The 26025-nt window shown below is 36.4% G+C and overlaps 3 protein-coding genes across 4 annotated transcripts; all 3 read right to left on the bottom strand.

Annotated features, from left to right (window-relative positions):
- Positions 1 to 47: 47 nt before the first annotated feature.
- plg (plasminogen) lies at positions 48 to 9056 on the bottom strand. Its single transcript, XM_052586815.1, has 20 exons — positions 8920 to 9056; positions 8754 to 8783; positions 8346 to 8472; positions 8146 to 8252; positions 7234 to 7348; positions 6988 to 7127; positions 6606 to 6726; positions 6409 to 6527; positions 6174 to 6336; positions 5319 to 5443; positions 5035 to 5191; positions 4755 to 4936; positions 4502 to 4650; positions 4328 to 4421; positions 4066 to 4180; positions 3906 to 3980; positions 3524 to 3664; positions 1548 to 1654; positions 1276 to 1421; positions 48 to 510 (listed from the first exon to the last, which is right to left on the bottom strand). The coding sequence occupies exons 1-20, from the start codon at positions 8966 to 8968 to the stop codon at positions 349 to 351; spliced, it is 2424 nt and encodes an 807-aa protein (XP_052442775.1). The 5' UTR covers positions 8969 to 9056; the 3' UTR covers positions 48 to 348.
- Positions 9057 to 11291: 2235 nt separating this feature from the next.
- LOC127984259 (12-(S)-hydroxy-5,8,10,14-eicosatetraenoic acid receptor-like) lies at positions 11292 to 13923 on the bottom strand. 2 transcript variants are annotated; one of them, XM_052586819.1, is made up of 3 exons: positions 13621 to 13923; positions 13381 to 13526; positions 11292 to 12715 (listed from the first exon to the last, which is right to left on the bottom strand). In XM_052586819.1, the coding sequence occupies exon 3, from the start codon at positions 12531 to 12533 to the stop codon at positions 11559 to 11561; it is 975 nt and encodes a 324-aa protein (XP_052442779.1). In that variant the 5' UTR covers positions 12534 to 12715; positions 13381 to 13526; positions 13621 to 13923; the 3' UTR covers positions 11292 to 11558. The 2 variants fall into 2 exon arrangements, with proteins under 2 accessions (XP_052442779.1, XP_052442778.1); XM_052586818.1 differs by having other exon boundaries at positions 13381 to 13923.
- Positions 13924 to 18394: 4471 nt separating this feature from the next.
- Positions 18395 to 23272, bottom strand: LOC127983394 (protein unc-93 homolog A-like). Its single transcript, XM_052585571.1, has 8 exons — positions 23085 to 23272; positions 22205 to 22386; positions 21440 to 21669; positions 21234 to 21353; positions 20695 to 20912; positions 19451 to 19586; positions 19231 to 19362; positions 18395 to 19094 (listed from the first exon to the last, which is right to left on the bottom strand). The coding sequence occupies exons 1-8, from the start codon at positions 23181 to 23183 to the stop codon at positions 18790 to 18792; spliced, it is 1422 nt and encodes a 473-aa protein (XP_052441531.1). The 5' UTR covers positions 23184 to 23272; the 3' UTR covers positions 18395 to 18789.
- Between the last annotated feature and the right edge of the window lie 2753 nt (positions 23273 to 26025).

The raw sequence follows: 26025 nt of genomic DNA, 5'->3' as shown, positions 1-26025 counted from the left end.
CTTATTAGGGTTTGAACAATGTCACTGTAACAACAAAATAAAGAGACTTTCTCTAAAGATGTTAACCGCCCCTTTAATGTAGGAAAACATTTTTTATATTAGATCCGATTACATTTTAAGGTCTTTGAAGTGTTCATAATAAAACATGATCATTTGGAATTGGCTCAAATCAGAAAACACATCTGGATTGTGCATATAACTGTACAGACTAACAGTGGGCTGAACTTCTTAACAGGGTGTTACTTAACCTCAGAACAGCTTATGAATCAATAACATATTCATTATTATATTCTTAGTTATACACTTAGATTCCACACATCATTTGCTTATGTTTCGACTAATCCATTCTCAGTTTTCTTTTATGCTGCGTTCTATCCAGTCGACAAACTTGGAGACGCGGGTGTACACTCCAGGTTTCATGGCATTAGCACAGCCAAGGCCCCATGACGTCACTCCCTGAAGGACGAAGGTGTTCTGTGAGTAGCAGACGAGAGGCCCACCGCTGTCACCCTAAATGAGTGTGAGGAACAGGTCGCAATTTAGGATGTTATTCACTTAAGTTCTGTCAAATCTCATTTGTCAAAAATTATACAGTTTGAATAAATGATTGGAGTGTAATATTCTGTTTTTGGGGATTAAATCATTCTGTTAGATCAATGGCATCCCACACAAATAGCGCTCCTCACCAGGGTCGCCAGGTTTTCACAAAAAAACCCTTCCAGTTGCTAACTCAAAACTAGTTCAATCACGTTTCGAGTGGGAACCCCTGATAAAAATCACATTCCAGTGAGGTAAAATACACGTTTTTAAACGTGGTTTGCCCCTGGTAAAATTTGCATATTAGGGGATAAATATTACATTATTGTGGTCCCTTTAACCCACGGACATAAACAACCCTTGGCAACTCCTCGGGAAAACCATATTAGCATGCTGCTAAGCTAATGATTCTACACATGTGCACTAAATTCACAGCATATGCAAACATTTGGTTATATTTTGTATCGAATGTAACTATTTTGTACAAAATAAAACATAGTTTTTTTTTAAATGTATTCTGAGATTTTAAAATGTATTCTGAGCTTTAACCAGTGACAAATTTATGCAATTCCGCCTTGTAATTTGGCCAAGTTAGACACTTTTTAAGGCTACTTATGTTCGTATTCATGATTATGCAAAAAAAAAAAAAAAATAGCTATCCAGGTAGGCAGCTCACTAGGACTTGGTTTTGAGCAAATTAAGTCACTGAATCTAGAAGAACCTAAATAGGTCCCTTACCTGACAACTGTCTGTTCCACCTTCTATGTTTCCTGCACACATCTCATGCTCCTTCACTCGGCCGTTCAAAAATGATGCACGGTTGCAAATTTTGTTCTCAATTACAGGGAAGCCAGTTTCTTTCAGGAAACCTTCTCCACCAGTTCCTAGGAGATAGAAAGGATTGAAGCTATGAAATATTTTATTATAATAAATGTATTTTGTTAAAAATATATTTAAACAGTAAAGATAAATAATCAGTTTAGCTGTATTAACTTATTAAAGTAACCTACCCTGTGTCTCACCCCAGCCTGTTACATAACATTCAGTATTGCTTGGCACAATGTAATCCTTTTCTGGTAGGCAAGCTGGCAATACCTTATCGTTTAATAATGCAGGCCTAAAATAATCAGATATAATCATGAGTTTGCAGTCTTAAAGGTACAATTTGTAAGACATTTGCTGTAAAATATCCAAAAACCACTAGGCTAGTATTAAATATTTTGTCCAGCTGATTACTAACACTATTTCTAATGTTTTCAACTACTTGTAAATCATGAAAAAATTCCCATTCTAAACTGTGACACGGGGCAGTGCAGTCGCCTGTCAATGACGTTAGTTACCCTTTGTTACCGCCTTTACTGACGTAGAAACCACATGACAACAGTGTCGTGGACAAATGCGGAAGTAGTGTCTAGCGTCCAGCAAACCACTAGCTTGCTTCCATAGTCTGATCGCGTCTTTGCATTGACTTTGTAATCTACTCATGCAAAACGTTGAACTCGCGTTTGAAAATTATGACATAAAACACAACATTTATAGAACTTTACCTCATCCATTAAATCCATGATTTATCTTTCCGTCTGATTGATGGCCATCAGCGTTTAGGTAGAAGAGAACAAAACAATCATTCCACGCTCCTCCTTACCCCTCTTTTACACCTTAAGCGTGAGCGGTGCACGAGCGCGCGAGCAGCGCGTCCACGCTACTACATCGTCTACTTATTTTTTTATTATATTTTTTTTTTTTTTTTTTTTTTTTTTTTTTTTACTACATCTGAAGCAGCAGACTCTCGCGAGTATTCACACTGGAAGCGTATAAGTACAGCTGCACAGCAGTGGCTGCAAAGCGTGTTCGGCAGACAATATAACCATTTCAAACAACGGGTAAGTTCTTCCAACATTTTAGTTTTTATAATAATACACCCTACTTTCACCCAAAACAAATAATTAAAAAGTTTAAATGGGTAAATACAAATTTGTTGTACTTCACTGTAATAATTGTTAAAACACTAGACATTGGCATTGTTGTTAAAACTCTTGACATGCTTATTCTGTGCATTTTGAGCACGTTTTGTGTTAAATCACATTTATTTTGTCCATCAAAAGTGTGCTTTTACTTTAATTGAGGGTGAGCAGCACAGCAAAAATAGACTGGACACCGAAACCCCCGCTAGTCTGCTGTTCACGCTTGGCTCCTGCTCCCAGTGTGAATGCACTCAGTGATTAACGCAGGGGGGCATTTTGGCATCACATTGACAGCGAATAACTTTACATCTGAGGTGTTTAAAGACTCCATTTGTCCATCCTTTATTTCTAAAGAAACACGAAAATGTATAAAAGGCTCCATTGCCTTGTATCTTACATTGTGGCCCTGTAGAAGCAGTTTTTGTAAAAATAGGCTAACAATTGCGTCATAACCTGCCACTCTCTGTCGCACAGTAGAGAAATTAAAGTCAAGGGAGAAGCCCATAGAAAGTCCATAGAAGCAACGGGACAAAATTGTTCAACAACATCTGCAAGATTCGGTGGGTGATTCAGATTTCTCTTGGCACAGCGATTAGAAGACTTACAAATGTCAGACAGGTTGCTCATGTGACATCTACGTCATCAAGCTCCGTTTGAGTCTGCGCAGTACGCTCGACCCCCAGGAAGTGCGTGCTTCTAATTGATTTTACTTGTCTCCTTTGAATCCAATGGGGGCACTGTGTCCATTTCTTTTACTGTCTATGCTCGCACGCCGCTTATGGTGTGAAAGAGGGGTTAGCATCATCAAACCACGCGATTGTTATTGTTTTTTAGTGCGCCCTCTCGTGGCAGGTCCTACAACCTGAACCTTTAATGTAATTCTAAGGCAAATTAGGTTGCTAAACTAGACTACAGTTTCAAAAGTCAGTACTGGGGAATATTCTAAAATATTACAATATTAGACTTAACTAGATTCACAGTGTGTTGTTTGATTTGCAATGGCAATGCAACAGGAGACTAACCTGTCCAACTTGAGAAGAGCAATGTCAGTTCCAGCTGGTCCCTTAATAATCTTAGAAACATCTCGATCTTGTTTTGATGCTTCATTTGCACGCTCTGTGTGGATACCAAGCACGATCTTGTAGGCAGATGGACTCTCAGACCTGCATAATGGTATGATCACATTTAACTGTATGAAGAACTCATTAAGAGTTTTTTTTTTTTTTACATGCAGTGCATGGTTGTCAACTGCAGTTTAGAAGTCCACAGACAAACTCCAGTGGATTTCCAGAAGCAGAGCAAGAACCACTGCACTTTTGTACTTCTAAATATTGACAAAGTTCACTTTGTGCATGATATTAACCTTTTATTTGCCTTTTTGCGCCTTCAAAAAAAGTCACTTACCTCTCTAGGCAGTGAGCTGCAGTTAGGACCCACTGGGCATCAATTAGCGTTCCACCACAGAAATGAATTTTGCTTCTAGTATGGCAGAAAATGATTGATAATAAGTACAATATAATTTCTGCCTAGTAGAGGGGTAGAGAAAGGCAGCTTATTTGTGTACCTGGTCCTAAGACTGATCTGCCAAGGCCATGAGTGTGCTTTGGAAATACATCCCCCAACAATCCTCCCAAAGCACCGTTTGGGTTTTACTGCTGGTTGTCCACATTTCATGCCATCTGGTATAAAAGTAATATGCATGTCATGTTTTTTTTTACATAGCAAGAATTTTTGTATTTAAGCCCCAGTAACAGCAATTAGCATCCAGGAATTTATTTTGCCTTTGGAGTCAAATATTTCCAAAAGGAATATCAAGAATTGGTTACCGCAGTCTGGGATCTGACAGTAATCCCACTTCTTATTTCGATCTGTTGTATAGCACCAAGGTCCATTCACATCACTGTCTGGGTTTCTGCATTGCTAACGGAGTAGCCAAGTAAAAACTGTGTTAAAATGTAGTCATCACTCTCAAAAATTTCTAAAATTCTTCATAGTCTTACATTCGACTCTAGACCCTTGTCTGGGTGGCTTTCAGGGGTAAAACTGGCATGCTGATGGGGGGTCATAGAACTCCATGCTTGGCAGGTGACTCCCGTTATAGTAGTGGATGTGGGACCCCGGTAACTTGCTCCATTTCCAACCTTGCAATCTTGCAAAAAGAATCAAATCTCACTCTAAGTCACACTCTCCCTTAGACAGTACCAGGGCACACTTGACCTTTGATATAATCTGTTAGCTTGTAGATGGATAAACCTGTTTCCTGAGAAATGTCTGTTGGGACAAGTTTAGTTGGTTTGATAGGGGGTTCCTTTGTGCTGAGCTTGCTGTCACACCGCTCAATGTTGCAGTACTCCCAACGAACTGAGGGATCTGTGGTGTAACACCAAGGGGCTCGGTCACCATCTGGGTTTCTGCACAGGTTCCGTCTCAGATCTCTGCATAATGGGCAAAATCAAGACATCAGCCAGAGGAGAAATTAGTGGAGCTAAGGCTGCAACTGTTCAAGATAATGGAATTCAGTATAGTGTCTTACGCTTTTGGGAAACTCTGAGGTGTTTTGGAATGTCGATGAGGTTCCATGGATGTCCAGAACTGACATTTCTTTCCACTGACTGTCTCTGACATGGCACCGCGGTAAGAGGTTCCATCACCTTCATAACATTCCTCACCCACAGGGATCACAGGCTCCTCTGCAAATCACATATTTAGGTTACAGTAAATGGCTCCTTTACCGGTTCTTAGGAAAAGAATGAAGAAAAGACACCAAAATCTACATTTAATGAGATATGGTTTTGTAACGGCTCCTTCAACACAGACCAGGTCTAGGCTGATCTCCACAACTAGGTACACTGCAGTACTCCCATCGGGTCTCAGGATCTGTGGTGTAACACCATGGACTTCTTTCATTATCAGGGTTTCTGCAGTAGTTCTTATCAAGGCCTCTAGGATGGAAACAAATTTTTGTTTAATTCGGGGGCAAGATTCACTAGTTCACGCTTACATATAATTAGCTGAGGTATGGTATGCGTATTTGGCGTGCTGTCCGGGGAAGGGCTCCGAGCTCGGGAATGGCCCGAACCTAGAGTACCCCCCCTTCCCCGTATATTATAAAGTGAACTTGATGTGAGGAGATGGGGTGGAGGAGGGATGCTGATAAACCGTCAATGGATAGAGGTAAGTCAGCGATATTTATACTATGGGATTGATTACTTGATTGTACTGATACTGACGCGCTCCTCCCGAATCTTCATTGATAATTACATCAAATGTAACCGTTTTACCCTGAAGGAGCCTGTATCTTTGGTTCTTCAACTGTTTCAAACCCTGCTATTAAAGGGTCTTGTCCTGAAGAGTTTAGCTCAAAGATGCTTGCCTGGATGTTTCTAGTAAACCTGAAGACTGATAAACTGGTTAAGGCTAAGATGGGGGTGGGAGCTTAACTCTGCAGGACAGTGGCCTTTCGGGAGCAGAAATTGACACTCCTGTTTTAGTTCAAGTGAACCTTGTCCTGCAGAATTCAGTTCTGACCCTGCTCCAACAGCTGCCTGTAATTTTCGAGTAACCCAGAACACCTTGATTAGTTACTTGGCACAAAGGTGGTCCTCCACGTTTAGGGTTTAAAACCTTAAACAAAACCTCAATGTCCCTCAAAGCCACCATGTTGATGCTTACTTGCATGGGTAGTTCTCTGAAGTTCTAGCATGCTTGTGGGGAATTTGGGATGACCATTCCTGGCAAGTTTTTCCTGATATTGTCACCGCAATGGTACCCCTGTAAGAGCTACCTTCTCCACTTGCACAGGTAAGCTCTGGTACAATTGTGGGTGGTTCAGTTGCTACAAGACAACAATGACCAGTTAATGATGAACTAATCTCTTATGTTTCAGGTTGTCAAGAACATTGCTTACTGCATCGAGGAATGTTGCAAGCTTCCCAGCGTTTAGATGGACTAGTGGTAAAACACCAGGGTTTGGGCTCTCCATCTGGGTTCCTGCAATAGTTCTCTTCCAAGTACTTATCAGGAAGGCTACAAAAGACAGACCACAGTCAAAGTATGCACAAAATAGACCACATCCCATTTGTGCTATAAAGTATAATGTCTCACGCTGAAGGGATGTAACCATGGTTCTGGGGTTTCTGAGAGTCCCAGCGCTGGCAGGTAAATCCACTAGCAGTGGTGGAGATCTTGCCTCTGTAGTTTTCTCCACTGCACTGCATGCATTCCTCTGCAAATATTTAAGAGCAGATTCAAGGCTTAATCCCAAATTTTGCTTTGTACTTCCCTTAAAAGTGTTGCTCTAAATGAAAGTGAGCAACTACATCACTTATCCACCAAGTTGTTAGTGAAAGGACATTTTAAAGAAATAATTTTCTAGTTTATGATTGCATTTTTCTGGGTAGCAGGCTTGTTAGAAAAACTTTTACATAAGATTTGCCCTTCAGTATGATATCCCACCACTATTTAGCAGTTTGTTCAGTAAATTTACCTGTGCAGTCTTGGATATCGCAGTTCTCCCATCTTTTCCCTGGATCTGTGGTATAGCACCAGGGACCCCCTTGATCTCCATCCGGGTTTCGGCAAAAGTTTGACTCCAAGTCAGCTTTTGGATGTGTCTTTGGTGTTATGCTATGGAAAGTTACATTAATTAGCTGACCACTTAATTTTTGTATTTCCTATAGATGTTTTTTGTTTTATTGCATTATGAATGAAAAAGTCAAATTGAGAAATATACTTTGGCACATGGGGGAAAATTCCCTCCCATCGCTGACACGTTTTTCCTGATTTTGTCTTGGATTTTGTACCTCTGTAGTCCATGCCAATACCATTCACGCATTCCAGTAAGTACTCTGTAAGAGGGATTCAGTGCATTCATTACAACATATCGAAACCACTTTCATTGTGTTTTAAGTATATAGTATGCTCATTTCATTTACTAATGACATTCATATATGATATATGTTTGTATGATAGTGTAGCAGTTTTCTTATTGGTAGCTGCTGTACATTATTATGACCCGCTAGGGCAGTGGTTCTCAAAAGGTTTGTTGTCTGACACAAAAACAGATGATCTGTATCTTCCTGTATCTTTTTATGTCAATATCAGAGTGAAAATACTCAGTATTTTGGCCCAAAGTTTCATCTTCCATATAAAATTCCATTATAATTCTACCTATTTTTATTTTTGTTGTGTTACTCTAGTTAGATGGACTTATGAAGTTTGACAATATCAATAAATCTGTTGGATCACTACAGGATTTTAAATGTAAAATTTGGGTCCTGAAGCACCAGTTGAAAATCCCTGATCTACAGAATGTTTAAGACAACATAAAAATTTCATTGTCTAACCTAAACAGTACTTGATTCATTTGTACTTAAAAAAAAGCAACCCCCACTGGATGATAGATTTTTAGATAATCCTCTTCACTTTGTTTGCTTACATGGACCAAACTACACTTTGATAAATGTGGATTATATATTAACTCAGGTTGAGTTAGCATTTCAAGTTTCTTAAAATTCGCAATGTACTTAAAGCTGATTTAAAAGATAGTAATGCATGCTGAAATTATTTTAGGGGGAACTTCATAACATCATCTTCACCTTCAAATCTGTAAAGTAATAAAATATGTTGGACTATAATATCTTACCCTTTTTCTCATAGAGGGCAGCACTCATTCTTCGCAGTATTTGATCAGTTTTTGAATTGGCAGGTAATGTTACACAATCCTGATCTTTTTCGATGTATAAAAAGGACCTGCAAAGCATTATACATTGGAATAAAGCCTCACTTGTAGAGTCTAGTACAGCTGAATATGTTTTGAGAGTTTTGTTATGGTCTGACTTGGACCTGCATGTAAAAGAAGTCTCTTTGTTGCACTTGATGGCACAATCCTCCACTGTTTTTGCAGTGTATTGACTCTTAGGTAATTTCACTATCCAGGCCCCATCGGTTTTTATATATGCTTCCAAAACATCTGCAGAATGAGAAAAGATGGGGGAAAAGATAAACTGAGTTTCAAGTCACAAACACGATATATTAGAATTGATGAACTAAGACTCAGGTTCTGTGAACCGTGCTACTAAATCTACCTAAACCGATAAGGCCAAAACATTTTAAACTAGGGCCCATGTGAGCCCCTACCAAACTATATTACACAATATTTCTAAAATATAAACATTTCAAACTAGATCAACAGGACTCTGGTAATGAAAGCATAAACTGTCAACACATTTGCAGAAGAGCAGATCTTCTTACCTGTGCTTTCACTGTGGCACCTGAGGAAATCTGAAGGGAACATGATCATATCAATTATTCACAAATAAAAATTAATTATAGGTCTTATTTGGTTCATTTCATTATCTATAGCATAGAAGAAATGGTCTTAGAATTAAGCGCTATGAATAAATATCTGTTGGCTTACCTGTAAAAAGGAAGAGACAAACTAAAAGAACTGCTTTGTGAACCTCCATGTCTGAGAATTGACAGGCAGGGACTTTGAGAGGTTTTCAATCTTTAAAGCATATCAGTACAACAAACACCACAGGGCCGTCACTCATCAGTCAATCATTGTCCTAACAAGGACATGGACCAGGTCAAGATGTGTTTGTCGATCAGTGTGTTGTTTGAACCCACTATTACTCTTTCTGATCACATGATTTATCAGATCTGGACTTTTTATTTGATCATCATTACTGTTTGTACTTGGCATTAAGTTTGTTGGTACTAAAAATGCATTAGAAAATAATGATATATTTGTTTATTTGGATCCCCATCCACTATTCTTCCTGGGGTCCAACAAGTAAAAAACAAAATTACATTAATACATAACAAAAGCCAATACAGTAAAACACACAAACCCAAAATACATTCAGAACATCAAATTTCACTGTATACTGTGCCATTAAATATTTCTTTAATGCTTTTTTAAACCTCATTTTACTTATTAAAAACCTTTAATGACTGATGGCAAAGTCATTAAAGTTATTATTATTATTTTATTTTTTTAGATATAAAGAAAAAAGTCTTTAATTAATAGGCCACTGATTAAACAAAGAAACTGCTCATTCTTGGGACCCGGAAAACTCAATACAGCATTTAAAATAATGCAGTTAATTCTGTATAAATTCAATCCTTTTTAAAAGTATATTCCAAAAATCAAGTTAATTATCAACTGAGAAAACAGGAGCCGTCCTGTGCTAACTTGAAACACAAACAGAAGAGCCTAATTTTGCAATTGTGAACACTGAGCCAAGCAACTATGGGGGAAGAACTAGTGCAATCAAGATTTGAGCTCAAGGGAAAATTGAGCAATTGACACCAACGTTAGTCTCAGCCTCAGACTAAGGGACCGTTGGCTAAATGTTTGATGCATATGGGACAAAAAAGTGGAAACCTATCAGGAGTGTTGAAGTCGTCATCGGATCGGTTGGTTCTTTAACGTTCCGTCTGAATGCAAAGATGCTGTGGTGCCAAACCCCCTCATGAAACAAAAAAGCTGTAGTGTTTACCGCTGTGACGACGAACGCTTTAAGTGGACTACACCAACATAAGCAAATAGTGAAATAGGACAACACACTAGTTAAGCTTGTTTTATAAAAATCTATCCCCATTCAGGAAAATAACAGAACACAATCAAGATTTAGAAGTAATCGGTTGTCTCGATACCAAATCTATATGGTGTTGTTATTATTTTGTAAGTTATTTATTAGTGTTATGGTAATGGTACTGTATTTTGTATACCTTTTATATTTAATTTATAATATTATTTTATTATTATTTATTTATTTTTAATTTATATAATTCTTTTTTTTTTTTGACAAATTTAGCCAAAAAATACTCTTCTGACAAATTTGGAATTTAAATGTTTTTATCAAATTTTTGCCCATCAGCTTTTTTGTGGTTCCATAAAGAACTTTTAACATCTGAAGAAGCTTTCTGTTTCACAAAAGGTTCTTTGTGGCGAAAGAAGGTTCTTCAGTTTATAAAAAGGTAAGAAAGAGATTTTTTTGTAAAGAACCTTTGACTAAATGGTTCTTTGTGAAACCAAAAATGTTTTTTTATGTTTTTTATTTTTCAATTCTTAAATGTTACTTACAAGGAGATAAGCAAATGTGCATTACTCTTTTTGAGTTTTACCCATCACAACACAGGCAGTGCATTTTGCACTGTATGGTATATGGACCACTCTTTTTCTTCATTACATAACTTTGTCTTTCAGGTCAGATTTTATTGCACGCATTCTTAGCGCACTGGCAAGTCCAGACACCTCCTGAGCTTTTCAGAAACTGTTTGCTGGGAATGTAGATGCCTTAAAGATAGGCTCATCCAAAGCTATATATTCTGGTGCGATTGAGAATGAGTCAGAGATTCTGGCAACTAATAACACCAATGGTAAGAATGAAGATGTTGTTTATCTTTATGCTCTTAAGAAAAAAAAAGTATTTTTACAATAGTGTGGAAATAACATTCTATTTTTACCATATTCAAATCATAATTATACATGCAAAAAAAAAGGAAAACATTAAATTGTACACATTTCATCCTCTGTGTCTGACAGAGAAATTTTCTAAATCATACATTTCCAGTTTCCAGACAAATCATGAGTCACATCAGAAAGTCCAATATAAGCAAGACACATATTGAATTAAAAAATGAATTGACATGCATTCAGTGTGACATGCTTCTTCATCTAAAACTACTTTTAAAAGCACATAGCTAATTGTTTTGACATTTTTATGCATTGGACTGTTTGTACATCTGTCACACCGCAGGGCCATTTAAAAAAAACTAGAATGCAGAAAACAAATGTGCTTTATAATGGTCACAGTGCCTAAAGGCATACATTTCTGCAATTTATACATTCCTAAAAAATTGTAACATAAAATCCAGACTCTTATTTTTTTTTAAACACATTTTAAAAACAAATAAATCTTAGACATGATACTCAATGTGACGACTACCCATTTACTGTTCAAAATGTTTTAGAAAAAAATGCAATTGCAAGAAACTGACTGAAATTCTCCCAACATCCTTTTCAAAGCATATTCTTTTTTACTTGGATCAGTCATCTGCAGTATCTTCTGAACTTTCTGGTTTCTCCTTCTCCAGCAGGAAGGGAAGATACATTGATATATACAGCTTCTTAAATTTACTGCTGCTGAGGCAGTACAGGATCGGATCCAGCAGACAGTTCAGATAAGAGAGACAAAGAAGCCCGTCAAACAGTTTAACAACAGTAACTTTTTCCTCTTTCATCACAAGTCCACTGATCTTTAGTTGCACTGCTCTTGTAAAGGCATATGGCAAGAAGCAGACAGCAAAGACGAAAACCACTGAAGTGACGAGGAACATCGCTCTCCAGAGTTTAGTCTTGTCGCCCACTGACTTCTGTTGGAGTCTTTTGATAATCCGTATGGAGCAGTACACAAGAACAAAAAAGGGGATGAAAATCTGAGTAAAAAACACAATTTCCCTCAATATAACAATGGCGGTCAGTTTCTCATCTTTTTCACTGCTGTTGCATCTGATAAAACTTTGACACATGGCCGGAATGGTCAAAATTCCCAGCAGCACCCAGATGAATACAGAAATCTGAGGCGATCGTTTCAAAATACTCTGAACTTTCCTCCTCCCAGGATGGACCACGCTATAATATCGATAAATGGAGATGATCGTCAGGAAGGCAATGCTGGCTCCTCGGTTGATAAACTGCAGAAAGAGCTGTACTTTGCACACTACTTTCTGTTCACTGCATTGCTGAAAGTTGTATGCCTTTACGGGCAATCCAATCAGCAACAAAATGTCAGCCAGGACCAGATTGAACAGGAAAATGTCAATGGTCTTAGATTTCCAGAACTTGAGCTTGAAGATGAAGAGATGGATAACAGTAATGTTCAGCAGGAAACCCAAGATAAACTGCACCACTACTACAGAAGAGTAGAAAATGTACAGCACTCGATTTTGGTCAACGTTCTCCTGACAGTCTTTGTCGATGGTGTCTGGTGTTGGCACCATGGTGGAGTTCATATTCTCCATATTTTGATTCCTGGGTCCAAAGCGATTTCTAATGTAAGTAGACGACACAGCTGTGAACGTCTGTTCTGCCAAAGCAGAGCATTTTAAAGCTGCTCAGACCTGAAGGCAAAGCAACTCCTCTTCCGAACATTCAAGTCTCTACCTGGTGAGGAGCTACAATAAACGCCTGGTGTCACGAACTGCTGTGAAAAAGAAAGGGCTTCATTTAAGACGACTAATGTTTAAGTCTTTTATAGAGCACTCAGTGAGCGTCATGTGGACATAATGGACAATGGACAAAGCTAATGCAAACTTCAAAAAAGCATCTAAAGACATACATTTATGTGTATTTGCAAAGCTCATATAAGATGAGAGCAGAGCATATTCTGGCAGTACAATAATGTGTTTGTTGACTGTACTGTGCAAGTTATAACAAAGCCCACGAAAAAATGTAATGTTAGTGATCTTCTGTCTTAAACTCCTTAGTTTGTATATTAGGACTATTTAATGGATTGTTCAGACACGCCTGAGTAGACTGAAGGGTTTTTGTGAAGAAAATGAGCTGAGGGGCAAATATTGCCCTTTAGGAAAAGGGCATGACATGTTTAAAAGATTTGCCATGCCTCCCATTTCCATAACAAGCTGATTTTTACATCTACAAACATTTACAAACAGACCAAGCTATTATCCAACATGAGATTCAGGTATGAGCAATATTCAAAAAGTAACTTGTATACAGTTTGTGTGTTCTAAGCAATATCCTCACTATTTTCCAGAGTAATGCACAAATCAGAGGAGCAGGGACTAGGAAATTCCTTTGTAAATGAGAAGGAAAATTTGATAATTTTGAAGGGTAAGGACTGCTTACAAAAACTCCAGAGGAGATGCTCTGTTAGTCCACAAATGAAGCTGTCAGCAGACGATACGTCCCACTGAATCTCATCAGAAAGAGATACCAAAAAGTCTTGAGGAATTATGGTAAAACCAATGGAAGCAGGCCCAAGTGGATTTGCTCTGGCACAAAGGTAAGAAAGTGTTGGCTTTAAAAAAAAAAAAAAAAGACCACTTTGTCAAAATCTCTAAGATAAATCATCTTAATGCAATTTACCATTTACACTGCCAGAGGGGTGATCTGTCTAAAGAAGTCAATCCCAACTCACCCATTACCTCATCACTCTTCTACTGCTACATCCAGTTCTTCGAGCTTTAGCAGCGATTCTGAATTTAAAAGCTTAGAAGGATCTATGAAAAACGGAAAGGGGGACCGACAGTGACTTTAGACAACCTTCTGCTTCTAAGCTCCTCACAGTGGAGTTCCCAAAAGTCAAAGTTACTTTAGAAGACACCACTCATGGCAAGGGACAAGAGCAACCAGATACTCCAATCAGGTTTTGCAAAAAGATTATGATTTTACAATATAATATTATTACTCTAGCCCTCAATCTTATGTTTCTATCCCTGAATTCACATATTCATGAATTTGACAAGGGAAGAGATGGGAGGGCATGGTTTTAATTGTGAGGATGGCTGCAGACCTTTGTTCAGGCTTAAGAAAGAACTTAATGAATCAGCAAGACATTTTAGACAAGTTTACATCATGTGTAAGAATCCCCTTTATTTCTCACATACAGTACATTTCTGGTTCCTCAAAGATCCTTTCACTAAATAGTTCTAATGTGACCATTTTAAGTATCTTTTTCCATTTTAAAGAACTTTTTGTGCAATGGAAATGTGTAATTTTCTTCATGGAACCACTGATGGCATTGATTATTTTGTACCGTCTTATCCTTACATGGTTTCAATAGTAAACACATGCAAGAATACTTATGTTTAAATATTTGTGCATGTAGGATCTGAGCAGCAGTTGATGGAGAGGGAGTCTCACTGGCCACAGGCCCACAGTCTCCTCCAGAGCCTTGGAAGAAGCCCTCACCTGAGAAAACCAGAAGCTTTACAGCAGGCTATATATATATATATATATATGTATATGTATATATATATATATATATATATATATATATATATATATATATATATATATATATATATATATATATATATATAATACACATCACATGTCATGTGATCACATTCCGCAATGGAACGGAGAAAGAGATCAGTGTTGACAAGTCAGTCACTGTCATGTTAAACACACACGTGTATTACGAGTGAATAAAAGAAAGTGTCTTATCAAGTGTGTTCCCACAGTTATTGGTGAATTGCAACATTCAAAATTCTCAAATTTTGTGGTCATCCACCTGAACACTACCATGTTTCTACAGGCCCAAATCTTTTGGTTTTTGTCTCATGATGCGTCACACATTTTTCAGATCGTTCTTTTGTGTTCTTGAAATAAGACCTAAAATCAGGGTTATTACAGTTTTTATTTAATTGTATATTTTGGTTTCCAGTTTCATTATGGTTAAAAGTTATTTAGACTAAATAATTTTTCTTTCTTTCACTTCTTTTTCAGCAGCTATTCCAAAGCACCACAAATAGTGTTGCATTGTTTTTGCCAGGCAGTTTTTTTAAATTTTAAATGATTTTTGGTTTTTGATTGTTTGATTTTAATATTTCTTATTGAGATGTTTCATTTCAATTAGCACATGTTTTGTATCTCTTTTTAGAACTGACTGTTCATAGGCCTCAATGATCTGAAATTATGCTTGGAATATTGGTGGATAATCTTGGCAATCTTGACAAAAAAGCTGGTGAATAAGCTCAAATCAGTGCAGCCTATGATCGATCGGTTCCAAAAAAAAAAACAAAAAACAAAAAAAACAAAGCCTGTGCTAATTGAAAGAAAAAATGTTGATAGAAAGATTGAATACAGTATTAGGTGAAATGAGAAATATATAAGGGCAGGAAGTTTTAATCAGAAACACCATAAGTGAAACAAGATAAGGGAAATCCTACCAAAACATACAAAAATTGTAAATACAAAAAATATTATAATAAATAAATACCCATGTGTGAGCAAAGTTAGTAAGTCAAAGTGCATCAAGTCAAAAAGACTTTAACACAACATGAGGGTTAAATTAACAATTAAAATGTTTTAAATATCTCAGTTAACAATTTAACTTCTTTACATTTAGATTTAATACTATAATGATCTTCGAACAACACTCAATTTATCCATCTGGGTTGGAGGTTGTGCAGGAACAATGCTCTTCAAGAACAATGAAGGCCTCTTATAATGGACAAAAAATTAACTTCTGAAAACCATTTTCATGTTAATTATTTGTTGTTTTTCATATTGGAAAAGAATTTAGTAACTATTCTTATGCATTTTTAACTGACCACATACTGAAGAACAGAAAATACTTTTTGAGTTTCAAGTGCTGTTTTGTTCTTTATTAATTTGTCATTGAAACTGTATGACAATCAGATGAACTAAGCCTGTTTATTTGTACATGTACTGTCAGCAGGCGTCTTGTTTTGTTAAGAGTTCCCCTCAGCATGAACACATCTGATAAAGGCGAAGACTTCTGACTCTCTGAACTAGTGCTGACATTGTGCTACATTGCAACATTCCTGAAAATAGTAAGAGAGAGAGCTGGTAACGTCGTTGGGAACATTTCAGGGAAACAGTTATTTTTATAGAGTCAGTTAAACTGTCTTCTTAATGTAATTTTTAGTCGCCATCCATTATTATAAAAAACAAAAACATAATTTGCATCAGTTATGACTAAGAAGTCAAAAGTGTTATATGATGTCTCATTCTTTTCTGATTGGGTCACAATATTATTCTGGCTTATATGGTTATCTGGCTCGGCTCTGTGTTCATCTTCAGTTCTCTCTTCACAGCAGTTCAGTTAGTGTACTGTTTGAGTAAATGAATTACTCCGGGATATTGGTTTGTTTGAACTCAGAGGGAGTGTCAGCCACATTAAAAAAGTTAACAGCTTAAGTCATTTGTGGATTAATGAGTATTAGAGATGCGAACCATTTAAACGATTCAGTTCGATTTGGTGAACTGGTTCAAAAAGATCTGGTTACATCAAGTGATTCGTTCGAGAACCGGATATGACAAACGGCTTTGTTTTGAACTCACTCACAACAGACACGGAAGAGAAGACAATGCTGAATAAATTCATAGTTTTTGCTATTTTTGGACCAAAATGTATTTTCGATGCTTCAAAAAATTCTAACTGACCCTCTGATGTCGCATGGACTACTTTGATGATGTTTTTCTTACCTTTCTGGACATGGACAGTAGACCGTACACACAGCTTCAATGGAGGGACTGAGAGCTCTCGGACTAAATCTAAAATATCTTAAACTGTGTTCCGAAGATTAACGGAGGTCTTACGGAGGTCTTACGGGTTTGGAACAACATAATAACATAATGGTGAGTTATTAATTACATAATTTTCTTTTTTGGGTGAACTGTCCCTTTAAAGGGTTAGTTCACCCAAAAATGAAAATTATGTCATTAATGACTCGCCCTCATGTTGTTCCAAACCCATAAGCATCATCATCATCATCATCATCATCGCGCAGATGTTCAGACCCGAATATAGAGAACAAGAGGAAAACACTGCCACCCACGGAGATCAAAATACACAACAAACCCTACAAAACATAACAGCCTGCACTACAAAAAAAGGTAAGCACCAATGAACTATTAAGTGAGGATGCTGCCATCTACTGGACACAACGCTATAAATATAGAGACTGTAATGCATTGGTCTCAAACTGAATTCCTGGAGGGCCACAGCTCTGCACAGTTTTGCTCCAACTCTAAACAAACACACCTGATCCAGCTAATCAAGGTCTTCAGGATTACTAGAAACTTCCAAGAAGGTGTGATTTGGAGCTAAACTCTGCAGAGCTGTGGCCCTCCAGGAATTCAGTTTGAGACCACTGCTGTAATGCATTATTCTGTAATATTATCAGTGCACAGGGTATATACTATGTAACATTACATGTTATGTACACTATAAGTTTATTAGAGAAATACAGTGATTTACACTGTAGTCTTCAGCATGCAGGTGGCTTACAAATCTTATAGTCCAGATGTTAGTATTGCTGTATAAGGGGGAATGAATTCATTTCTGTCATGGTTACTAAAATTGGAGGTTTGTCATGTAAAAGATTTATATATTAGAATTTCACCATTTTATAAGCACATACAAATGTCCTAAAACTGTTTATTTGGAATACAGTGTGTCGTGGATTGAATGTTTGTACACTATCTAGCAAGGATCCAAGTGCATGTTTTAAAGTTGTTTTCTTCAGTTATATAACTGTTTAAAAGGTTTTTTTTTAGTGCTGTCATAAAAATATTTCTGGTAAGCTGTGAATGTGAATGTTACATATTTATTACTATAATTCAGAGATGCCTAACCAGAGTTATTGTCTGAATTAGATGCACAGAATGAGATTCCATTGCTTTTTGCTTATTTTGATTCACTGTTGTATCATTCATTTCTTACATAACCACACAATAGCTATTGATTCAGGAAGAGTCTAGTCTGCAAATTGTTCTTTGATTCATTTTTTTTCTTTGGTGAAAAATCTTTATAATGACTCACTCAGACTATCTATATGAGCATGTCAGGAATATCCTGTAACAAGCAGAAATGGCCTTTAGACCTTGCTGATAAAGGCTATAAAGATTATAATCTGTGCTTTTTTTATAACTTCTATTATTTTAATCTCTTGGAAATCTTAACATTTCATGTAACATTCTGTCTGGAATGTTTATTATATATTTTAACAGTAAGAAGTAATATTATTATATAATTTCCTATATTCATTTTATGCTCTCAGTTAGACATTTTATTATCTGGATCTCATCCTGTGATTTTTGTCTTGTAAATGTGATCTTTGACTCAGCAGGATGCAATGGGAAACTGGTATACCAGTCGATGGTGTAATTTAATTCAAAGTTATGTTTATGGGAAAAACAGCTGATTTATTATATATAGACATCAATCTCAAAACAATACAAGTGTACTTTATGATCATATTTTTGAAATGATCTCCTGATCAACTAAACACTTTGTTCATGTTAACCTGACATGTTTAAATTTAACAATCATATTTGATCTGCTGCATATGAGGTAAATGCAATAGACATATTAAAAGAAAAAAGTAATATAATGGATATACTGAAAGAAATTATCTGTGCTTTTGTACATAAAAACATTTACATGCTACATCAAAAATTCTCAACACTGTAAAACATACTGAAAAATAATATTTGAATGAACAAATCAATATTTTACACACTGAGATACATACTTATGCAGAAATATCAACAAAAATCTATTTACAATTGTGTCTGAGCGATGATATCTTTTTCATCTTTGGCAGTAATTTCTTTGATGTCAGCCATTTCTGGTTTATGGAAGTCTTCAGGAGCCACTTGTGGAGTTGGATGCTTGTACTCATTGTACTCAACGTAAAGGTAAGTTACCATGGTAAGGGCAAGAACTGCTAAAGCAACGTAGATTTTGGTGGACAGGCAGATGAATGTGCTGTAAGCAAAAGCTATAACAAACCCGAGTGACTCCCACATGCGGTAGTTAGCAAATGCTGCTTCTTTGTGCTCGGCAAAGAGAATGCCATAAAGTGCTGCAAATGAAATAAACACACACTATAATGACTATACAATATATTTCTAAATGAAAAAAAAAACTATCCATTTTATATTTGTAAGAATAGCTTAATTGTATAGATCACTAAGTAGCATGCAGTATACAGCACTCACCATTGGTTTGTGTTTGCCACACAGCGTCTGCCATCCCCCAGAGGGCCGGAAACACGAAGAACACTCCCAGCTGGTCTGGATGAGGCTCCCAGAACAAAAGACCCAGAAAACAGCCCAGGTTTGTCACTGCAGCTGTGAAAGTGTTTTAAGACAGAATGAACATAAATGCTAACAACCATACTTAACCTTTAAACCATATGTCAACCTGTTCTTTTATTACCCAAGCAAAACAGGGCGATTCTTCCAGTGTACTGAGCCAGTCTACCAAAGGCGAATGAGCACAGGGAGTTAGAAGCACCAAAGCAGATCATCACAAAGCCAACGTAGTGTATTCCTATCGCACAAGTCACATAGTTCTGCAAGGGAAACAGGGTCGCAAACACATTACATTCATATTTCATTAGGACGAATCAGTATTAATTTACTCCCAATAATGCTGTAACAACTATATACAATGACGAAGACAACCCCCCCCCCCCCCAATTATAAGGCCTATATTTAAAATTATTGCATTGCGCAACACCCTTTTTGTTGTTTGGATGTAAAAGTTACATTTTTAATTTAGACAGGTCTGCTTATAAACTTAAAGCAAAAAGAACAGTGGCTTTGTTTAAAGAGATACTCCAAAATGAAAGTTTTGTCATTAGTCACTTACCCCCATGTGGTTCCAATCCCATAAAAGCTTTGCTCGTCTTCACAACACAATTTAAGATATTTTGGATGAAAACCAGGAGGCTTGTGACTGTCAAAAGAATACTTTTTGTATGTAAATAAAACAAAAATAACAAATTTATGCAACAATTTGTCTCCTCTTTGTTTCTCCACATCAACGTAGCGCCATTTTGAAGAATATGAGCTGAACGCAGCTGGCCACGACACAAGGATGCACTGTTTTCTTTCAAATCAAAACATAAATATATGTAGAAAACGCTTCTTTGTGCCGCGGCCGAGACAGAAGAGTATAAGCTGTCTGCATTCAGATCATATTCTCCAAAATGGCACTACGTTGATGTGGAGAAACAAAGAGGAGACAAATTGTTGAATAAAGTTGTTATTTTTGTTTTATTTGCATAACGTAACGTTACGGTTGAACCACTGATGGCAGATGGACTGTACTGACGATGCTTTTTATACTTTTCTGGACCTTGACAGTGTATTTTACTTGGCAGTCCATGTAACTTTGGTTTTCATCCAAAATATCTTAACTTGTGTTTTGAAGACGAACAAAGCTTTTAAGGGGTTTGGAACCACATTGGAGGTAAGTGATCAATAACAAAATTTCCATTTAGTGGTGGAGTATCCCTTTCAGGACTTGGCACTTAATCTGGATATTTTAAAACATAATTTGCAAATAGTTCAAGATGATTGCTTGTCAATTAGAGTCTCCTTCACTGTTCTATTTCTTTATGGTTCATTAAAAATAGTAATTCATAGTCCCCAAAATGTTCGAGACGTGTTGTGTACCTTTGTGTATTCACCAGAAAGGAAACTTTGCTCAAACCCACTGTACATGGTCAGTGGGATGAGAAGCAACAATCTAGGATCTCTCAAGAGCTTGAAGGTAGCCAGGAACGTGCTGCAAAATGATTCATTGCCCTTGTTTTTACGAAATTCTCTGGCCAGATCTCGGTCGATGTTGTCCAGGAACACCGCCACAAAAATTATGGCAAGAACTCCCACACCTGCAGGGACCAGGAACCACTAGGTTAGAAAGTCTTAATGGAAACAAATCAAAACTACATTTGTGTATTTTCTGAAGAGAATGTAAATGGTGCTTGTACATTGCTAAGCGCTAGCTAGGCTGTTCTTGGCAGATGTACTGAAGTTAAATAATCAGGGTTTTTATTTAGATCACTCATTTTAATGTACACCTCTAATAACTGTATTTTTATGTTTACTTTTATGGAAGAGGAGTAATTCAAAGCTAGATATTGTATGAATGAAGTCATTCAAGAGTTCACTAAACTAGTTTTTGGACACAGATATGAATGATTGTTACCCACCAATGTAACAGCCTAGTAGTGTGTTCACTAAATATCTTGCTGGAAGGGTTGAGTTTGCGACTGTGAAATTTTCCACGCATGATGTCGCACCACAGTACTGCAGGTTCTCCTCAGGGACTTCTAGAAATGAAAAAAAGGTTCAGTGTATTTACAGTCACCAAAAATAAATCATAAAGACACTGCCAGAGTATTAAATCCAACTGTACCTATGCTAGTATCCTGGCCGAATATCAGAGATGACATGAGGTTTCCCCATACCGCTGACGACTGAAAAATGAAGAAAAAGATGCCAAAATATTGGTTGATGAGATCCTGGCCTTTCTTGTTGATTTTCTGGCCTCGTCTGTTTCCACTTATTGTGAGATAGGTGCATTTTGCAGACCACAGCGGTGAACCTCCCATACCCAGAATTGCAGAGGTGGTCATCAGACTTGGCCTGCAGACAAAAAAGATTTCAGAGAGGCGCTTTCTAACTTAACTGAACTAACACAACACAACCTTCAACTCTTAAATGTTGAAATGAAATGTTTGGGACTAGTAAGTAGCGACACAACTGTTTTCAGCATTGACAATAATAAGAAATCAACATATTAGAATGATTTCTGAAGGACCATCTGACTCTAAATACTGGAGAAATTATGCTTTGCATTACAGTAATAAATTACATTTTATTTCAACTGAACTAAATGCAGCTTTGCTGAGAGAAAAACTTTTTTCAAATATATATAAAAAATGTAAATGATCCTAAACTTCTGAACAGTATAAAAATATTAAATAACAATACATATATATCAGTCTTGTATTTAACACATAATAGTCCTATCATGCCTAGTATTTGAAACTGTGTCTCACACTTGAACAAACAATACTGGCACTTTTAATTTATACTGTAGATGAATATGCGTGCATAGTGGTTTACTGTATATTGTTCGAGAAATCAGTGAGCACAAGAGGAAGAGAAATGCACGCACCAGCCCGGCGCAAGGTTTCCAAAGGAATATGCCACATAACAGCCCATTGAAAGGACGATGGTCCATTTGCAGCCCAGATTTTTAATCATTATTGGAGGCAGAAACATTGAGGACAAAATGATGGCTCCATAGATGACACTGAGTGAAATAACGCCCATTCCATTCTCAGCATTGAGGCTGCTCTGTAACGTACAAACATGCCTCTGTCAGTAAAATCACACCCACAAATCAATACTGTCAAGTGTTTTTTTCATTCTGTAGGACGAGTTGGAAGACAAAATGCGGTTGCACTTTATTTTACAGTACGTGTACGTACATGTACTTATAGTGTACTTACAATGTATTTATCTAAGAAAGTTCTGGTAATACAAGGTAACTACATGGGTTAGGGTTAGGGTTAGGTTCAGGGTTAGTACCTAGTTATTACTTAGTTATTGTAATTACTATAATAAGTACATAGTATGTACACGGGGAACAGGACTGTAAAATAAAGTGCTACCCAAAATGCTTTGCATCAATCATTATGCTTTTAAAGGACAGCTTTTAATAGCTTTGTTTCCATTTCATTTCACTTTTTAAGATTTGTTTTTAACTTGATTCACTATTTTAATCTTTAATCTAACTTTTTAAACTTTTATTTGTTAAATTAATAGCTTTGCACCTTTTCTGAGTTACAAAGAATCATGTTGTAAGTATATTCGTTTAGACATCTATCTAAACAATTTAGAGACACATCTCTGTAAGAATTTGAACAAAAAGATGTTTACATCATTATGTCATTGAGATTACATCAGGCATCAATACCAAACTTTGTCCAAACGGACATACACATGAGGAAAACAAGCAACCCATTCTGTTATCTCTGATTTCTATTTGTTACCTGTAAACTCTGCAGTCCACCATATGCTGTGAATAAGAGCAGAAATCCAACTGAAACCACAAGGACATTTTTGCTGGTCCGGCTCATAATTTTCTTCATCTTGAAATCCTGTGAATGCTTCAGAAGAGAGGAATTCCTTCAGCAAGTGTCCTGTTAAAACATAGCTGTCTTTAGATTGACTACAAGAAGTGGCACTGAGATAATATAGCGAGGCTGAACACACTCTGGGACAAAGTTCAGCTTATTGCAGTCATAAAAGTATCCAGTTTTTGGATGACTAAAGCTAGGTCGATGAAAGACAAATTGCTGATCCCTTATCAGTAAATGAGGTGTTTTTAACAAATTTTTCCTATGCTTTTTTTCCCATGACAGAAACACACATAACATCGACCCAAGAAAAAAATAAAAATAAATACATATATATATATATATGCATATATATAACATATATATATATGCATATATGCATATATATAACAAGTCTAGAATTTTATAGTGGTGCCAATAGTCTTTAATGTAGTTGTCAAACAGAATGTTTTTATGATGTCAGTATGTTGATTGTTTTATTGTTTTATTGTGCCATTTTCAAGTGTATTTTGACATGTGTAAATGTAGTCACGTCAGCCAAGACGTTGCCCATTTCAACAGTAAAATATTTAAATGACAGATTTTACTGCACGGTTTATCTTGACACTGCAAACACGTAGAGACTGCTGACTGATTGTCTTGTTTACTGTATTTTTGATCTTCCTTGTTGACAAAAGAGACTTCTTTCAAAAACACTCAAAAATCGTACCCAACCCTAAACTTTTTAATGAAATAAATAGCATTTTTTAAAACACATTTTAGGGTCGCTTCCATAATCCTTCCATAGTCATATATAATAAGAATAGCTAACACTTTATTTTAAGATATGTAATTTTTATAAATATTACATGTACTTACTATTATAATAACACTTAATTATGCACAATTACATGCAAGTAACCATTAGCCAAACGGTGAGCGTGATTTCACCAAGTACTACATGCTCCTCCATATATATATATATATATATATATATATATATATATATATATATATATATATATATATATATAAATGTCAAACTAAATATTTGTATTTAAACTCTTGACCCTCTAACACACAACTTTTATTATAAAAATGAAACCCCCTCTAACACTAGTACGTATCCAGACCAGATGGTGGATCAGCACCTAGAAAGGACCTCTACATCCCTGAAAGACAGCGGAGACCAGGACAACTAGAGCCCCAGATACAGATCCCCTGTAAAGACCTTGTCTCAGAGGAGCACCAGGAAAAGACCACAGGAAACAGATGATTCTTCTGCACAATCTGACTTTGCTGCAGCCTGGAATTGAACTACTGGTTTCGTCTGGTCAGAGGAGAACTGGCCCCCAACTGAGCCTGGTTTCTCCCAAGGTGTTTTCTCCATTCTGTCACCGATGGAGTTTCGGTTCCTTGCCGCTGTCGCCTCTGGCTTGCTTAGTTGGGGTCACTTCATCTACAGCGATATCATTGAGTTGATTGCAAATAAATGCACAGACACTATTTAACTGAACAGAGATGACATCACTGAATTCAATGATGAACTGCCTTTAACTATCATTTTGCATTATTGAGACACTGTTTTCCAAATGAATGTTGTTCAGTGCTTTGACGCAATGTATTTTGTTTAAAGCACTATATAAATAAAGGTGATTGACTAGCATTATCTGTTCTATTTCTATTCTTTTGATTTGTTTATTTTTTTATTTTTAAATGACCCTGCAACGCTAGCATTCCCTGTTACTTTTCTATTCTATCTATTTGTTTTCTTTTTATTCATTATATAAAAAACTCTAGCTACATATACTCTATTAGGCTAACCAAGACTTGTCACAGCACTTACATATTACTGCTCTTTTGTTGGTTTCGATTGCTTCTGTTGTCCTCATTTACAAGTAACTTTGGATAAAACGTCTGCTAATTTCTGCATTCTAAATTCTATATATAAAAACATAAGAGACTTCTTTCAAAAGCATTCTTACAAACCCCAAACTTCTGAACAGTATAAATATAAGCTTCCATAACATTGCTGCACAACTTTCACAGTGCTTCCTGCAGGAACCATTTGGGATTGAACTTTATGAAGTGTTAGTGTTATTATCTACGAATTTACCAAAAACGGTAAATGCTGTGTTCAAAATTTAAAAAAGTATAAAATGTAAACATTTCTCTTAATGTGGATGTCTATAGCCTTTAGTTGCATACTTGACATTCACACCCTTTTGTATTTTGCAATAAAATCTCATTCATTTATATGAGGTCGTATTCTTTATTTACCATATACAAACCTTGAACTCTCGTTGCTATCATAAAACATGTTGTTAGACAGTTGAAGATTCTAGAGGTTGTGCTAAAATGTGAGTGTAGTCACTACAAAAGGCTGTCAAAAGGCTTGACGTGGTGTACAGCTTTAGCTTTTAAAATATATTTCGTAGCATTGCCTCATATGCCTTACTGGTTTTATTCAAGAGTAACTATAGTATTAAATGAATAGCATTAAATGCATAGTGTTAAATGAATAGTATTAAATGAATGAGTTTGTTTCTTCATCTGAACAGATTTAGAGAAATTTAGCATTACATCAATTGCTCACTAATGGATCCTCTGCAGTGAATGGGTGCCGTCAGAATGAGAGTCCTAAAATCACAGTAATCCACAAGTAATCTGCACACCTGTAGTCCATTAAATAGCAATTTGTGAAGTGAAAAATTATGCAAATATATATTAAACAGAAATGCAGTAAATAAAAAAATTCAGTTTGTTTCCTTTCCACGTTAAAAATGCATTAATAAAAGTAACTAAATAGTAACGCACGAGAATATGACTGTACATAAATAATGATTGTTTTGATGACCTATTTGAATGAAATATA

Source organism: Carassius gibelio, chromosome B20, assembly GCF_023724105.1.
Source record: "Carassius gibelio isolate Cgi1373 ecotype wild population from Czech Republic chromosome B20, carGib1.2-hapl.c, whole genome shotgun sequence".
NCBI classification, from domain to species: Eukaryota; Metazoa; Chordata; class Actinopteri; order Cypriniformes; family Cyprinidae; genus Carassius; species Carassius gibelio.
The sequence above is the reverse complement of the archived record's forward strand: the minus strand, read 5'-3'. Positions and strand labels throughout refer to the sequence as shown.